The 18768-nt window shown below is 33.9% G+C and overlaps 1 protein-coding gene across 1 annotated transcript; it reads left to right on the top strand.

Annotated features, from left to right (window-relative positions):
• Nucleotides 1–15204: 15204 nt before the first annotated feature.
• Nucleotides 15205–17959, top strand: LOC104095853 (piriformospora indica-insensitive protein 2-like). The gene is made up of 2 exons (XM_009602074.4): nt 15205–15753; nt 16567–17959. Exons 1-2 carry the CDS (start codon nt 15541–15543, stop codon nt 17782–17784), a joined length of 1431 nt encoding a protein of 476 aa, XP_009600369.1. The 5' UTR covers nt 15205–15540; the 3' UTR covers nt 17785–17959.
• Nucleotides 17960–18768: the final 809 nt, after the last annotated feature.

Raw genomic sequence — 18768 nt, 5'->3', positions numbered from 1 at the left:
CTCGAATCACGATACAGAGCTATCGGAACTGTCAAAATACTGATCCGGGTCTGTTTGCTCAAAATGTTGACCAAAGTCAATTCAGTTGAGTTTTAAGGCTCTATTTCACATTTTAATCCATTTTTCACATAAAAAAATTTCAAAAAATTTTACGGACTGCGCACGCAAATTGAGGAATGATAAATGGTGCTTTTCGAGGTCTTAGAACACATAATTACTTATTAAATTTAAAGATGATATTTTGGGTCATCACATTTTCCACCTCTAAAACAAACATTCGTCCTTGAACGGAGTTAGAAAAAGTACCTGAGCTGGTGAATAAGTATGAATATTTACTCTGCATGTGTGACTCGGACTCCCAGGTAGATGCCTCTACTAGCTGACCTCTCCATTGCACCCGAGCTGAAGGATAACTCTTAGACCTCAATTGTCGGACCTGCCGGGCTAGAATAGCCACCGGCTCCTCATCGTAAGTCAAATCTTTGTCCAATTGGACTGAGCTGAAATCTAACACATGGGACGGATCACCATGATATTTTCGGAGCATAGACACATGGAACACCGGATGAACCGCTGATAAACTAGGTGGTAATGCAAGCCTGTAGGCTACTTCACCCACCCTTTCAAGAATTTCAAAGGGTCCGATATACCTAGGGCTCAACTTGCCCTTCTTTCCGAACCTCATTACACCTTTCATAGGTGAAACTCGGAGCAATATTCTTTCTCCAACCATGAATGCAATATCACAAAATTTACTGTCGGCATAACTCTTTTGCCTAGACTGAGTTGTGCGAAGTCGATCCTGAATAATCTTGACCTTTTCCAAGGCATCCTGTACCAAATCGGTACCCAACAACCGAGCCTCTCCCGGTTCAAACCAGCCAACAGGAGAACGACATCGCCTTCCGTATAATGCCTTATATGGAGCCATTTGAATGCTCGACTGATAGCTATTATTATAAGCAAACTCCGCAAGTGGCAAGAACTGATCCCAAGAACTTCCAAAGTCTATAACACAAGCGCGAAGCATATCTTCCAATATTTGAATGGTGCGCTCTGACTGTCCGTCTATCTGTATATGAAATATTGTACTCAACTCAACCCGCATGCCTAACTCACGATGTACAGCCCTCCAAAAACGCTAGGTAAATTGCATACCTCGATCTGAAATAATAGACAAGGGCACACCGTGTAGGCGGACAATCTCACAAATGTAAATTTCAGCTAACCTTTCGGAAGAATAGGTAACTGCCACTGGAATGAAATGTGCTGACTTGGTCAACCTGTCCACAATGACCCAAACTGCTTTAAATTTTCTCTGAGTCCGTGGGAGCCCAACAACAAAATCCATAGTGATACGCTTCCACTTCCACTCATGAATTTCTAACTTCTGAAGCAAATCACCAGGTCTCTGATGCTCGTAGTTAACTTGCTGACAATTTAGACATAGAGCTACATATGAAACTATATCCTTCTTCATTCTCCTCCACCAATAATGTTGCCGTAAATCTTGATACATTTTAGCAGCACCTGGATGAATAGAATACCTGGAACTGTGAGCCTCTTCCAGATTTAATTCACGAAGCCCGTCAATATTAGGCACACAAATACGACCCTGCAATCGCAGAACTCCATCTTCCCCCACGACAACCTGTTTGGCATCACTGTGCCGCACCATGTCCTTAAGGACAAGTAAATGAGGATCATCATACTGCATCTCTCTGATACGCTCATATAAAGAAGACCGAGCGACTGTGTAAGCTAGAACCCGACTGGGTTCTGAAATATCTAACCTCACGAACTGATTAGCCAAAGTCTGAACATCTGCAGCTAAGGCCTCTCACCAACCGAAATATACGCAAGACTGCCTATACTCACAACCTTTTTACTCAAAGCATCGGCCACCACATTGGCTTTTTCGGGGTGATGAAAAATGGTGATATCATAGTCTTTCAATAACTCCAACCATCTTCTTTGCCTCGAATTAAGATCTTTTTGTTTGAACAGGTACTAAAGGCTGCGATGATCAGTAAATACCTCACACGAGACACCATAGAGGTAATGCCTCCAAATCTTCAGCTCATGAACAATGGCTGCCAATTCTAAGTTATGAACATGATAATTCTTCTCGTGAACTTTGAACTATCGCGACGCATATGCAATCACCCTGCCATCTTGCATTAATACTGCACCAAGCCCAATGTGAGATGCATCACAATATACCATATAAGATCCTGAACATGTGGTTAATACCAACACTGGCGCCGTAGTCAAAGCAGTCTTGAGCTTCTGAAAGCTCAACTGACACTCGTCTGACCATCTGAATGGGACACCTTTCTAGGTCAGTCTGGTCAATAGGCTTGCTATAGATGAAAACCCTTCCATGAATCGACGATAATAACCTGCCAAACCCAGGAAACTCCGGATCTCTGTAACTGAAGTAGGTCTAGGCCAATTCTGAACAGCCTCAATCTTCTTAGGATCCACCTTTATGCCTTTTGCCAATACAACATGCCCCAAAAAGGCAATTGAGTTTAACCAAAACTCGCATTTTGAAAATTTAGCATATAACTGATTATTCTTCAAAGTCTAAAGCACACTCTGAAGATGCTGCTCATGCTCCTCTCGACTGCTAGAGTAAATCAAGATATCATCAATGAATACAACCATAAAAGAATCCAAATAAGGCTTGAACACCCGATTCATCAAATCTATAAATATTGTTGGGGCATTTGTCAACCCAAATGACGTCACTAGGAATTCGTAATGCCCATACCGAGTCCGAAAAGCTGTCTTAGGGACATTGGATGCCCTAATCTTCAACTGATGGTAACCAGACCTCAAATCGATCTTCGAAAATACCTTGGAACCCTGAAGATGATCAAATAAGTCATCAATTCTTGGCAATGGATATTTGTTTTTGATAGTGGCCTTATTCAACTACCGATAATCTATACACATCCGCATAGAGCCATCTTTCTTCTTTACAAATAGTACTGGTGCACCCCAGGACGAGACACTACGTCTAATGAATCCCTGATCAAGCAAGTCTTATAACTGCTCCATCAATTCTTTCAACTCCGACGGGGCCATACGGTTTGGTGGGATAGAAATGGGCTGAGTGCCCGGAGCCAAATCAATACAGAAGTCAATATCTCTGTCGGGTGGCATCCCCGGCAAATCTGCAGGAAATACTTCTGGAAATTCACGAACAACTGGTACTGAGTCCATAGAAGGAACATCCGCACTAGGATCGCGAATATAAACCAAATAGGCTAGACACCCTTTCTCTACCATACGCCGAGCTTTCATATAAGAAATAACCCTACTGGCAGAATGACCAGGAGTTCCTTTCCACTATAATCGAGGTAACCCCGTCATAGCTAGGGTCACTGTCTTGGCAGACAATCCAATATAGCTTGATAAGGGGACAACCAATTCATACCCAAGATGACATCAAAATCTACCATATCAAGAAGTAGAAGATCTACACTAGTCTCAAGACTACCAATAGTAAGCACACACGAACGATAGACATGATCTACTACAACAGATTCTCCCATTGGTGTAGATACACACACAGAAGCACTCAGAGAATCACAAGGCACAACCACATATGAATCAAAATAGGAGGACACATAGGAATAAGTAGATCCTGGATCAAATAGAACTGGAGCATATCTATGGAAAACTGGAATAATACATGTGATCACAACATCAGATGACTCGGCCTCAGACCTAGTTGGAAAAGCATAAAATCGGGGCTGAGCCCCACCACTCTGAAATGCGTCCCTGGGACGGCCTCTAACTGGCTGGCCTCCACCTCTAATGGTCTGACCTCCACCTCTAATGGCCCGACCTCCACCTCTAGCTGCCTGATCCCTACCTCTAGCTGGCTGAATAGGCAGTGAAGCAACTGGTGCTGGTATGATGGCACGAGAATCCTGCCGAGATCTATTACTCGCCAATCTAAGGCAATACCTCCTAATGTGACCAACGTTCCCGCACTCATAACACCCATCCTGATGCCGTGGCTGCTAAAGCTGAAGCTGACCCAGATGGGCCGGATAACTGATGTAGTAACTCTAGAGTGGTGGTGCACTGATAAGAGCTGAATGTGCACTAAATGTTGGCTGCCCATAGTAAGGCATAATTGGACCGTGACTCCCTGAAGCACTGTGAGATGCATGAAGTGCTGAATGAAACGATCTGCGAGGGTGACCCCTACCAAAATTACCCCTGCCTCCAGACGAGGCACCACTGAAACCACCAAACTGTCGAAGCCTCTTATCAGACCTCTGCCCTCTCTCCTGTGTAAGAACCATCTCAATCCTTCTCGCGACATTAGCAGCCGCCTGAAAAGAAATCTCACTTCCGGTCTCCTTGGTCATCTGAAGCCTGATAGAGTGAGTGAGTCTCTCAATAAACCTCCTCACTCTCTCTCCCTCAGTAGGTAGTAAAAGGAGAGCATGGCGGGCCAAATCCATAAAACGGGACTCATTCTGAGTAACAGTCATACTGCCCTGCTGTAGACGCTCAAATTGCTTGCGGAATTCCTCTCTCAGTGTGATAGGAAGGAACTTCTCCAGGAATAGCTGAGAGAACTATTCCCAAGTAAGTGCATGCGATATAACTGGTTTGGTCAATGTATAATCTCTCCACCACCTCTTGGCGGAACCCGTCATTTGAAATACAACAAAATCAACCCCATTAGTCTCAACTATACCCATGTTCCGCAGCACCTCACAGCAGCGTTCAAGATAATCATGTGGGTCCTCAGAAGGTGTACCACTAAAGTGAACTGGAAAGAGCTTAGTAAACCTATCCAGTCTCAATAAGGCCTCAAGAGACATGGCGGGCCTATCACCGGTCTGTGCCGCAATAACTGGCTGAACTACTCCAACTGGCAAGGCTGCTGGAGCCTGATTCTAGGAAGCCATTTGCTCCGGAGCGAGAGTAGTGGGAGTTTGTGCTCCTCCCCCCAGGCTGTGAGACGGTTGGTGCCGCTGAAAATGTACCATTCGGGGCCACGCCCTCCATAAGACTTACCAAACGGACTAGAGCATCTTGAAGTACTGAAGTGACTATGAATCCTTCTGGGGCCTGAACTGGTCCAACTGGTACATTTTGAACTGGAACTTCCTCCTGAAGATCAACCTAAGGTTCTATAACAGGTGCAGTTGCTCGAGCTCTAGACTGAGCTCTACCTATGCCTATGCCTCTGCCTCGGCCTCTAGCACGACCTCGGCCTCGACCTCTATCCCTGGCCATAGTTGCCACCGGGGGATCTGGTCCCTGTCCATCAGTAGAGGTATTACGTGTTCTCACCATCTGCGAGAGAATAAGCGTAGAATGATTCAATCATCGATGATAGAATAAATTCGCACGACAGAATAAGAAAGAAGTGATATTATTCTTAAGCTTTATAGCCTCTGGGAGATAAGTACAGACGTCTTTGTACCGATCCTTCAGACTCTACTAAGCTTGCTCGTGACTTGTGAGACCTATGTAACCTAGTGCTCTGATACCAACTGTCACGACCCGAAATTCCCACCTTCGGACCGTGATGGCGCATAACATTTCACTTGTTAGGCAAGCCAACAATAGAATAATATTAACCAATTTTTAAATAATTTTTAATATATTAATAACAAAGAACGATTTCGGAAGTAAAGTCTGAAATATAGTGAATAATCCATAAAAATAACGGTGTCTAAATACCATCCCAGAATTTAGTGTCACAAGTGCACGAGCTTCTAGAATAATACAAATAAGGGCCTGAATAAAATAAAGTTGTCTGGAAATAAACACACAGCTAAAGTAAAGTAGACAGGGACTTCAGAACTGCGGACGTCGTGCAGTTATACCTCAAGTCTCCTCTGAGTAGCTGAAATCCGAGCAAGTCTATGGTACACTGCTGGGACCAGCTCCAAAATCTGCACAAGAAGTGCAGAGTGTAGTATCAGTACAACAGATCTCATGTACTGGTAAGTGCTGAGCCTAACCTCGACGAAGTAGTGATGAGGCTAAGGCGGGTCACTTACATTACCTGTATGCAATATTAGTAACAACAGCAAAAATAGAAATAAATCAGGTAACTCATTTATTATAATTGAAGACAATTCAGCAGTCATAACCAATTATCATTTCCATCAATTCTGTTGCAGCGTGCAACCCGCTCTCACACTATATTCACATTCAATTCTGTTGCAGCCTGCAACCCACTCTCACAATATATTCATTTTTAATCCTCTCATATAATTATTTTTAATCAAGTATATATATTGACTTTTAAATAAGTCTATTGGGCGTGCAATCCGATCCCCAAAATATTAACTTTTAATAAATCTGTTGCGGCGTGCAACCCGATCCTCAAATATGGACTTTTTAATAAGTCTGTTGCGGCGTACAACCCGATCCTCCAATATATCCATTTCAATCAATTCTGTTGCGGCGTGCAACTCGATCCTCCAATATATCCATTTATCAATTCTTATAGAAGAATTTTCCTCAATAAATGTAACAATTAATATAAAATTTTAAGACAACAAGCATACAATAATTATGATTTAATTATGAAACAAACAATGACAAATAGCAAATTATTATGGAAATCAGGGAGAAAATAGGCAGTTTAATATTTAATATGCTAAATGTCAAATAACAATTAAGACACATAGTTTAAATATCATGTAACAATTAACTCAGGAATTTACAAATTAATATTTGACAAAGAATAGGAGATAAATAATTATTATAATAATTAATTCATGATTTAAAATAATTTATGATTTTTCAAGTAATTATGCAAACAATTAATTTGACGACGTATAGACACTCGTCACCTCGCCTATACATCGTTCACATGCATTTTACATAACAAATAATTTAAGGGTTCTATTCCCTCAAGTCAAGGTAACCACGACCCTTACCTCGCTTTGCAAATTCCAATCAATTGCTCGATCACAACTTTCCCTTTTAAATTTTTCTCAAAAAGTTTCAAATCTATTCATAAACAATTCAATATACTCAATACAAATCATAGGAATTAATTCCATATGAATTTACTAATTTGTTCGGATAAAAATTCGAAATTCATTTAAATATTCGACAGTGGGACCCACGTCTCAAATCTCGAAAAAACTTACGAAATCCGAACACCCATTCCGAGACGAGTCCAACCATACAAAAATTATCCAATTCCGATGTTAAATGGACCTTCAAATCTTAAATATTTATTTTTGGAAGATTTTATAAAAATCTGATTTTTCTTCCACAAATTCACGGATTCATGATATAAATGAGTATTGTATTATGAAATATAATCAATATAGGATAAGGAACACTTACCCAAATTTTTTCGTGAAAATCGCCCAAATATTATCCTTACAGAGCTCAAAATGACAAAAATGAGTAAAAATGGCGACTTTCGAATTTAAGGGCTCTGCCTAGTCTTTTCCGCATCTACGGACCAAATTTCCGCATCTGCAGACTCGCTTCTGCGAATAGGAGTCCGCTTCTGTGCAAGGCTTCCCCTTCCCCCTTTCCCGCTTCTGCGAGTCGTGGCTCGTTTCTGCGGCCAAGACTTCGCAGAAGCGAAGGCACCAGAAGCAGCAAACTTTCAGATTTTGCTTAAGTCCATTTCTTGTTCCGATTTCGATTCGAATCACATTCGGGGTACTCGGGACCCCGTCTGAATATACAAACAAGTCCCGTAACATAATACGGACTTACTGGGGGTCTAAAATCACGTCAAACAATGCTAAAATTATAATTCACACCCCGATTCGAACTTAAGAGTTTTAAACTTTTCAATTTGCAAATCTCGTGCCAAAACATATTAAATGAATCCGGAATGACTTCAAATTTGGTACACAAGTCCTAAATGACATAACAGAGCTATTCAAATTTTCAGAATCGGATTCCGGCTCCAATATCAAAAAGTCAACCCCGTGGTCAAACTTGGAAATCTTTAGCCTTTAAATTACTAGTTTCCGTTAAATGGTCATAACTTGAATTAGGGACCTCCAAATTAAATTTCGGGCCTATGTCCAAGTCCCGAATCACGATACGAAGTTATCGAAACTGTCAAAATACTGATTCGGGTCCGTTTGCTCAAAATATTGACAAAAATTAACTCAATTGAGTTTTAAGGCTCTATTTCACATTTTAATCCATTTTTCATATAAAGATTTTCCGAAAAATTTTATGGAGTGCGCACACAAGTCGAGGAATGATAAATGATAATTTTCGAGGTCTTGAAACACATAATTACTTATTAAATTTAAAGATGACATTTTGGGTCATCACAGAATCCTACTTTTATATTATAACTGATTTTGATTTATTTTTTGATTTCTTTCATTGTTAATGCTTCTTACAAAAATCAATTAATGTATCCTAAGAGTTTTGTCAACTTGGCAAATAATTTAAATTATATGATGAATTTAAAAACTAATTAAATTGAATTCTTTTCCTAACTAGTTAATTCAAAGACTTTATTATTTATTCTCGACATTAAAGAATATATCTTGCTTTTTTTTTAATTCTATCTATTAATATAATTTTATTCCAATTTTTAAACATTAACTCTAGTAATAACTTTATCCAATAAAAATTCTATTTTCAAATAGTTAAGAATCATTAGTATGTCAATTTTGCAATTTGGATCTTTTTGCTTCCGAAATCATTGTGCTTTTTGACCCAACAAAAGTTTTGCTACACGTTTTGAATAATAAAAGATTCTTACACTTTAATACAATTTTAATATTAATATTATTTTTACTATATTTCGCAAAGGGGAAACGTTTTAGTTGCATATTCACGTGTTTCATGGTAAGGAATGTTTTTGTTAATTTAAACTCTTAAAATTAGATCATCCAAAATTTAAAAACTTTGGTCATATTATAAGGGTTTAGCTGAATTTTATGTTTATAATTTGATGTACAATATATCTCATATGATTATTTTCGTAAGTGTTAGTATGAAAATAGTTGATGTCTATCTAATGCACGTAGGAGGGTTAATATTTTTGGAATTAAGATCACTTTATTATATATGGAAGAAACTCATAATTATCAGCTAATAATTTTACCCAAAGTCGAATAAGTAATATATGTAGAAAATTTAAATTTTACTTAACTTTAAATTCATAAATATTATGAGTTTTTATATAATTCAAATGAGGAAAGACTTAATAGCCAAAATGTTAGTTAATTTATAGTCCTAAATAGTAGGAAAATAAGTAAATGACAATTTTTTCTAATTGAAAATTGAATTTTAAAGGGTAAAAAAAGAGAAAGACATTTCGTTAAGGGTTTTCGTGCTTTTAATATAGTAATAGTCTTAGGGTACGCGCTTTGCGCGTGTACCATATATTCATGAGTATATAATTTTGAAAAATTATCTTTCTATCTCTCTTTTGTATATACTACATAATGTATTTGAGTTATAAAATATTTTTTTTAAAAAAAGTGTAAGTTCCTAAATAACTATATAATAACATAAATTCTCGAATGCCTTATTATGATTTTCTCTATGGCCTCCACTAATGTTGAGTTATTATTTTAGAAAAAATAATGTATAAAAAATATACGGAGTTGCCATTCTTTAGAATGAACTAAAAAAAATAAAATTAATGACAACTCATTTAGAATACATTTTATCTCTACTATTTCATCCCGTTTGCACTTAACCAATTGGATATAATCGATTTTGCTCTATCTTTAATTCTCTTTTCGCCAATATTTTTCTTATGAAAACAAATTTATGTACCATATATAAAATTTTATTGCAGAAATCTTTGGGGTATGCTCCAAAATAAATTATCAATTAATTATAAATAATAATAATAATAATAATAATAATAATAATAATAATAATAATAATAATAATAATAATAATTACTATATTTAAACAAGTACATACACTTTTGTAAGAGTACTTCGTATAATATTGGCAAGATTTTGTTTCTTTGTCTAACTTTGTGGGATTTATAGCTCTTGTAAATAATGAAGAATTTAATAAATAAATTTTAGTTAATTTTAAGGCACTAAATATTAGGAAAAGTAACATGAAGAAGTTATAATTGTGTTATATAATTAAAATAAGAAAAAAAATTATATAGTAAAATTTTGATTGATTTTAAAGTCTTAAATTTTAGGACTTCCAACATAGTTTAAATAAGAAAATAATAAATAACAAGATTTTGAAGTCCTAAATATTAAAAAATAATTAAATTACCCGATTGTCCAATATAAAATAGCATCATAATTGTTAAACATTAGTTTTTTTTTAATTACCAAGTTGACAGTAGGAATATTATTACAGTTAAGTGGAGATGTTATCTTTGATTTCGTCCTTGAGATTGCGAATATACTAATGTTAAGATTATGAGTAAGTCGTACCTATAAAATCTCGCCCATGAGGGAGTAGGAATAATTCAAATTTTCCATATTTATATTGTGTTTGATTGTCCATGTTACATAGTTCTTATATGAGCTAAAATCGTAATGGAATATAAATTTCTTATCTAGTTCAAATAAGGAAAGACTTAATAACCAAAATTTTAGTTGAATTAAAACTCCAAAATATTAGGAAGATAATTAAATTGTTATTTTGTCTTGTGTGGACTCCATTTTAAATGGGTAAAAAAGACGATGGTAAAAGTTGTAAAATCACTTGAAGAATGCAACAAACACTTAATAACAGAACATGTATATTCAATACTTACATGGTCACGCCATGTAATTACATAATATTTAATAATTTGGGTACATGAAAGTCATATTTCTTTAAATTAAGATATATTAATAATGGAGAAAATCGAAATTTTAATCATAGGTTAGTATAGTAATGATAATACCTTCAATGAACACCAGAATTATGTCTCGGAAGGTGAATCAGAAACACTTAAAGCATTAACCCGTAATTTTCTTGCCATCATTTTTAGTAAAGAGCGGCAGAATCTTAGTGGGCATTTGGACATAAGAATTGTAAAATTCTATGGGGAAAATTTTTTTCAAGTGAAAATGATATTTGAAATTTAGTAGGCGTATGGACATAAGAATTGTAAAATTCCAAAAAATGTTGAAATTTGTTTTCAAGTGAAAATGGTATTTGAAATTTAGAGTTGTGTTTGGACATAAATTTCAGTTTGGGTTGTTTTTGAAATTTTGTGAGTGAAAAAATTTTGAAAAATAGATTTTTGGAGTTTTTTAAATTTTCGAAAATTTTCAAAATGCATCTTCAAGTGAAAATTGAAAATTTTATGAACAAACACTGATTTCGAAAAAAAGTGATTTTTTTAAAAAAAAAAAAGAAAAAAAAATGTCCAAACGGGCTCGTGTTTGGACATGAATATAATTTTGGGTTGTTTTTGAAGTTTTGTGAGTGATTTGAGTGAAAATTTTGAAAAATAGCTTTTTGGAGTTTTTCAAATTTTCGAAAATTTCCAAAATGCTTTTTCAAGTGAAAATTGGAAATTTTATGAACAAACGTTAATTTCGAAAAAAGTGAATTTTTTTTTAAAAAAAGGAAAAAGATTCTTATGTCCAAACGGGTTGGCTTTAAAATCCTAACATCATTTTTAGTAGAATTCAATGTCCGAGATATTGTATACTAACATCTTAATTATTTACAATTTTATCCAACATGGAATTTATTATTTGAAGAAATATTTTAAAATTAAAAGGACATAAAAGTCACTCAATATTTCAGGAATATTTTCGCCGTTCAATATTTAGCGTTTTAATATTCGTGTTTTTATAATAAATATAGATATAAATAGATGAATAGATATATATAGATAGATATATAGATTTATTATATATTCTCACTTAACTTTGTAACTGTTTGAGGCTTAACAGTGAAAAGCTAGCACTATCGGCACCAGCCATCTTAACCAATTATCACCACTATCAGTATCAGCGCTATTTACAACCATTAATAGCTTTAACAACGCTATATAAACTAAGATTTTTCCTAATATTTTTATGAATATAATGTATAATATTTATTTATTTATTAGCTTTTAGATAAAGTTAGCTTGTACACGTCCAGATATTGAGAAAATAGATGGTCTTTAATTGTCGAATGTTGGTATTTAAAAACATTATGTATTCAAATTCAGATATTTTAATAAATAAATAAAAACAAACAAATATTCCGAGTGGTGTTTGTGCTTCTCATGGCACTCATATACATATTATCTAGATAATTCTAGTTCCTTTGACATCTCTTTTCACGAGCAATTTATAAATCCTCTTCCACGAAACAAATCAAATTTTTTCGGCTAGTTACATAACAATAATCTTTACATGTTACTATTTGTATACTTTTTTCATTACTAGTCCATGTCATTACAGAAGGATTCAAGATTTTAAGTTTATTTATAAGTTATAAATCATAATTCTATTTGTTTAGTGGATTTCGAATAACTTTTATATATCAAGTAAACTTCTTAGCATTAATATATGGTTTAGAACAAAACTATTATATTATAACCGAACCTATAACTTCAACTACACCCTCGTCTATTGACTTAGTAGCTGCAATATTGTTGAAATAGATGTAACAATTGGGGTTTGTATTTGCCTTTATATGTTCCTTCTTTTGTTCTTTCTTTGGCTATAATCTATACTACATGTTACTACAGTCATTAATGCTTGCATCAGTGTATGCTGCCTATATCACACTCGTTAGAATATGATATTTCCCCTTGATCTTGCGTAAACATGAGATGTTTCATGCACTGAACTGACCTTCTTAATCAATACTATGAGTAGTTTTTTTAAAGACGACGTAGATCTCCATACCTTAGGGAGGTAGTTGAGTTTTTTATGGACCTTTTGTAGAAATAAAGGATTTTGAAACCTAGAAATAATCATCAAAATTCTTGTCTACTATGTGAGGCCAAAAATAGTTGGAAAAGGAGATAGATAGAGAAAATGACATATCAACTAAATAGGCCTGGCAACCAAAAAATTAGAGTGGGCTACTTCTTTATATAGGTGTCCCTTCTTCACAATATATATTGTGGTCCTAACTCAACAAGTTCCTATCCTTCATTTATATATCATCCCCTCTTGTTTCACCCTTTATCTATAAAAGACATCTTCACCGATAATAATAATTTTAAAAAAATTGCAAGTTTGTAGGGGTATCTCATAATTAATTAACTTGTTTACTCAATATTAATTTCTATACATGTTGTGTTTTGATAATTAGTTATAAGATTGAAATCTCGCAAGAGTTTGGATTTTCTGATACCAAACTTCTTTATATTATTCTAAATTTGACCGATTATTCTTAGGAGAAGTTATTTCTTCGATATTTGACTGAATACAAAAGTTTATCGGCAAAATATTAATTTAAATGTGTGATTTGGAATGAGTTTGGAATATTTGCACTATTACAAAAAGAATTTTTTTTTCTCTTTTGATGGAAAATATTTTCGTTGGAGAAAATATTCTTCAAATTACAAGAGGAAATTAGAAATTGAAAGGTTTCTATTTGTCCTTTAACCACTATAATTATCCTTTCTAGAACTCATGTTCAAAATAGAAGTTTTAGCTTTCTATTATAATTTCAGTATTAATTACTTTAATAAAAGAGGTAAGAGAGAAGAAAAAACAAAAAAGAAAGAAAAATGAAAACAAGAAAATTATTGGGGACCAGACTGCACATAGGGCTGGGGCCATGTGAGCAAAATTAAGGACCCTATGTTCATACGACTGTCCTACCCCTACATAATGCTTAATTATAAGATGAATTTATGAATGTAGGGTCATTAATGAAACTATTTATCTTGCATAATTGAAGATCATTATTTATCCTTTCCCTGCTTTCATTTAATGAGGAAAAATGAATTTTTAAAGCACTTCTTTGCAATCATTAGGTCAATTTTTAATGTACATCCACATATACAGACATATATATAATTTTTCATCTCATGTGATTTGATTTGTTTGACACAAAATTTAAAATATTAAGCCTATGAATTTAGTTTTATAGATAATATCATTAAAAATAATTTAAATTATTTAAAAAGTTTTGAAAATTATGTAATATAATAATAAGCCTCAAACATTTGGTAGATTAACTAAAGAGTAGATATGTCAACTCAATATCAAGTTCCAAAGAAAGTAATCAAAGTATATGGAATTTTCAAAGGTTTATGCAATTATGCTTTGTCTTTTCAATATGTAAAAAATATCCAGCAGCATAAACTATTCACCAAAAGACAAAAACTACCTTTATCTTGCATGCAATTACATGCACTTCACTGCTACTTGCTAATGCCACACTCAATTTGATATTATCTTACTTCCTCTCTTTCATTTAAATGTTTTTATTTTGACTGAGCATTAATTTTAAGAAAGTAAGAAAGATTTTTAAATTTTATGGTCATAAATTAGAAATGTGTATAATGTAACAAAACATTCTTGAATCTTGTGGTTTTAGATATGCTACCTGAAAAGTTGGAATTAAAAAGTTATTGAGTACTAAATTTAAAAAGAGACATTCAATACGTGATTTAGCTTTATGAGGATAATACACAAACGACCAAAATAACCTGATTTAATCTTTTTATTTAAAATTTACTTTAAAAACAAGGCTAAAATTGTAACTTTTGCATAGTTGTATTTACCCTATGTAGAGCATCCACAAAAAAAAAGATGTGCACTAAATAGTCTAGTAGTAGTAATTATATAAGCATGTACATTACAATTTCTGCCTTATAATCCTGGCATAATTTATTCACGGGCCAAGCAACTTCTCATAGTTATCAGGGGTCGTTTGGTAGAATGTATTAGGGAAAATAATATATGTATTAGCTTTAATACTATTAATCCTTGTTTGATAGTTTTTTTTTAACCTATGTATAACTAATACATTAATACTTGTACTAGTTACACACCATATTCAATATTATTTTTATATACGTAGCAAATCATGACATTAACAATACTATAGTATTTAATACATAAATAAGCATATATAAAGACAAATTTGCCCTTTTAAAACCTTTAATACGCAAAACCAGAAATAATTTACCAAACTGGTTTCTCTGTTTCTCAAGCTTTTAAACCACAACAGCTGTTCAGTTCTTATTATTGACATTACCATAATTGCTTTATGGTGAAACATTGATAACCGTGCTCTCTATAGCTTTTAGTTGCAAAGACATCCTAGACTTATGTGTTATGTCCTCTGCTCTTTTCTGTCTTTCTCTGCCACTCTACTCTTCTTTTTTTCTACCTTAGCTTTCTATAAACATTTTTAACAAGCACCTTCTTACTTTACTTCTTTGTTCCCTCCATTTCCTTGTTTGATTGAATTCCTTAAGATTTTCACCCTCCTAAAAAGTACAACACTTTCAAAATATGACTTCACAGTTATATTAATTAAGTTTTGGTATTGGCTCAACTCAACTACTTTCTTGCATGGACTACAAAGGTTCTTGACAAAGTTGACTTTTTTACTTTCAAGATTGTGTTACTTAACTCATTTTCAAGTATTCTTGGTTTCAAAAGAGTGATGAGGAGTTTCAAGAATTTGGGTTTGTTTGTGTTTGGTTTGTTGTTGCTTCTTTATTTTGGTGTGTGCTGCAATGGTGATAGTGAAAATATGGTAGCTCCAATGGAGAAAAATGAGATAAATGCTCTTTACTCTGCTATTCAAGGATTTGTTGGTAAATGGTGGAATGGTTCAGATCTCTATCCAGATCCTTGTGGTTGGACTCCTATACAGGTTTTTCTCATCTTCACTTTTCTTTTCTTATGTGCTAAAAATATATATTAAGATGTCTCTTTTTAGTTACTTTTTGCCTATGGATTCTTTTTGGAAAAGGGGTAAGAGCATTGCACGAAGAATCCAGCATTTACGCAAGGTTCGGGGAAGGGTCACACTTCAATTGGATATGATGTAGGCAGACTACTGATATATCAGTGGCCGATTCTACGGCTCGAATCCGTAACTTATAGGTCACACACGTACAACTCTAAGGTTCCCAAAAAAAGGGTAAATAAAAGAAAGAGAAAAAAGGCAAAACAAAAATTACTTTTTGCGTCTTAGCTGCCATGTTATTGAACTCTTTATATATGGAAAGTCAAAAAAAAAAAATGGAATTTTTGTTCATAAGGTTCTATCTTATCTGATGTGAAGCTCCTAATATTGCTAAAGGGGAAAGGAACTAAGCAGTTTGTTCTTTATTATTTTGTGGTATACATGACTAGAAATGACTTTTGATTGTAAATATTAAATTCTTTTCTGAAATTAGCATATGATAAATACTCAAGAAATTGAGAAGTTGTTCATTTAATCATAATGTTTTCAGAATAAGTGTACTTGGAATGAGGGCCATGAATTGTTTTTGATGAACCAACTTCAATAATGACGAGTACATTCTTGCCTTGTTTTGTTTTAGCATTTTGTCAGACCAACAGAGAAAGAATATGTTTGAAAACCCAAAAGATAACACAGGGCTGGACAGAGAGATTAAATTCAAAGAAAAATTCTTTAGCTTCATATTTTTCTGATTTTTGTTTTTTATTTCCTCTGCAGGGTGTATCTTGTGACTTGTTTGATGGTTTTTGGTATGTTACTGACTTAAACATTGGACCTATACATGATAATTCCCTAAGTTGTGCACCAAATGTGGAATTTAGTCCCAATCTATTTACACTAAAGCACCTCAAATCCCTCTCATTCTTCAATTGTTTCGTTTCGCAACACCACCATCCAATTTCAACCCCTACAGAGAGCTGGGAATTTCTTGCTAATAGTTTAGAGTCACTCGAATTTCGGTCAAATCCTGGTCTTATTGGTCAAATTCCCACAACATTTGGAAGGTTAAAAAAGCTCCGATCTTTAGTACTAGTAGAAAATGGATTATCTGGTGAATTGCCTACAAATCTTGGGAATTTAGTGAACTTGAGAAGGCTAGTTGTTACTGGAAATAAGCTTAGTGGCAAAATCCTAGATAGTTTTGGAGGGTTCAGTCAACTTTTGATATGTGATTTAAGTAGAAATTCACTATCTGGTTTCTTGCCTTCTGCATTATTTGGAGGGTTGGTTTCACTTTTGAAGCTTGATTTGAGTAACAACAAATTAGAAGGCAAAATCCCAGAAGAGGTAGCAAAATTGAAGAATTTGACACTTTTGGACCTTAGTAATAACAAGTTATCAGGTGGATTGACTAAGTCAATTCAAGAAATGACATCTTTGGAAGAGTTAGTCTTGTCAAAAAATTCAATAGGTGGAGATATGGAGATTCTTGATTGGCATAACTTGAGAAAGTTAACAGTTTTGGATCTGTCCAATATGAATTTGACAGGTGGAATTCCAGAGTCTATAGCAGACCTAAAAAGGCTAAGATTTTTGGGTTTTAATGATAATAAGCTTAAAGGGTATGTGCCAAAAAGTCTTGCAAATCTGGCCAATGTAAGTGCCATTTACTTATATGGTAATAATTTGACAGGTGAACTTCAATTCTCTGAATTATTTTATGGGAAAATGGGAAGGAGATTTGGTGCATGGGACAATCCAAATCTTTGTTACCCTTTTAGTTTGATGTCAACAAGTTATGTTCCATTTGGGGTAAAACCATGTGAGCAAGAGGTCAATTTTGTTAAAGGGGCTAATCTTGCAAAGTCCAAGTTGGTAAATGGGAATGTGATTCAGAATTCTCATTCTATGGCATCTTTGAATTATGATGGGATTTGGAGAAGTTTTCTAGTTGAACTATTTATGGTAATTTTACTAATGAGCTTTTGCCCCTGAAAAAAGGAATATGGATTTTAGAAAAAGCATGACATTGTCAACGGTAATCAACCTTTTACCTTTTGGTTTTTTTCTTGATATGTAATTCCCCACATTTTGCTTTTGTCTTTTAATATATGAATGAATGTACATATTTGACCCATGTTCGATATAGACAAAATTCCATTTCGGTTTACATATTAGTCTTCATTCAAATGTTGTGGTTTTCAATTTTTCAATGAGTGAAGCACAACTTGAGGCATAACATGTGTATTAGAAATTCAGAAATAAAGGAAGATTAAATTTTAAGGAGTAATTGGAAATATACAAATTTTCACATCTTTTGCAATAGTAGTTGAATATTCTTCGAATATAATTATAGAGGTGGAGGAAACAATCTGGGGTGGAGCTAGAAGCCTGACTATGAATTTGGCCAAACTCAATAGCTTTTGCTTTAATAGTGTATTTGAATTAAGAAATTTATTAAATATATACATATATTAAATTTAAAATTTATTTATTAGCACTTGAAATTGTCGTTCTAAAATTTATAATAAATAAAGTTAAAATCATAACTCCATCCCTACAGATAATACTAAGCTAAATGTACCTTCACCTTGAGTAGTAGAACCAGATGAGTCCATTACTTAAATAGTTACTCATCAATTCAAAATTATCTAGTAAAGTCATTTTTCTTTCGTTTGTAACAGAAAAGTCACTTAATTATGTCTATAACACTCAGAAGGTCACTCAATCAGATTTATCAAATTTTTGATTGTCAAATAATTATTTTATCCTCTAAATGATCAACTTTTTTTTACTTTTTAAATATTATAATTTTTTTCTCTTTTTAATCTATATTATGGACTTACCTATAAAATAAATAAATTTTATGTATAAACTAAAAGTGAAAAATTAGTTTTCTAGCATATATAATATCGGAATAATAATATAATTGAGCATAGTTTCCAAGAATATATAATATATATTATAAAAATCCTTTAT

This window comes from Nicotiana tomentosiformis, chromosome 10 (genome assembly GCF_000390325.3).
Source record: "Nicotiana tomentosiformis chromosome 10, ASM39032v3, whole genome shotgun sequence".
In the NCBI taxonomy this organism is placed as follows: Eukaryota; Viridiplantae; Streptophyta; class Magnoliopsida; order Solanales; family Solanaceae; genus Nicotiana; species Nicotiana tomentosiformis.
The sequence above is the reverse complement of the archived record's forward strand: the minus strand, read 5'-3'. Positions and strand labels throughout refer to the sequence as shown.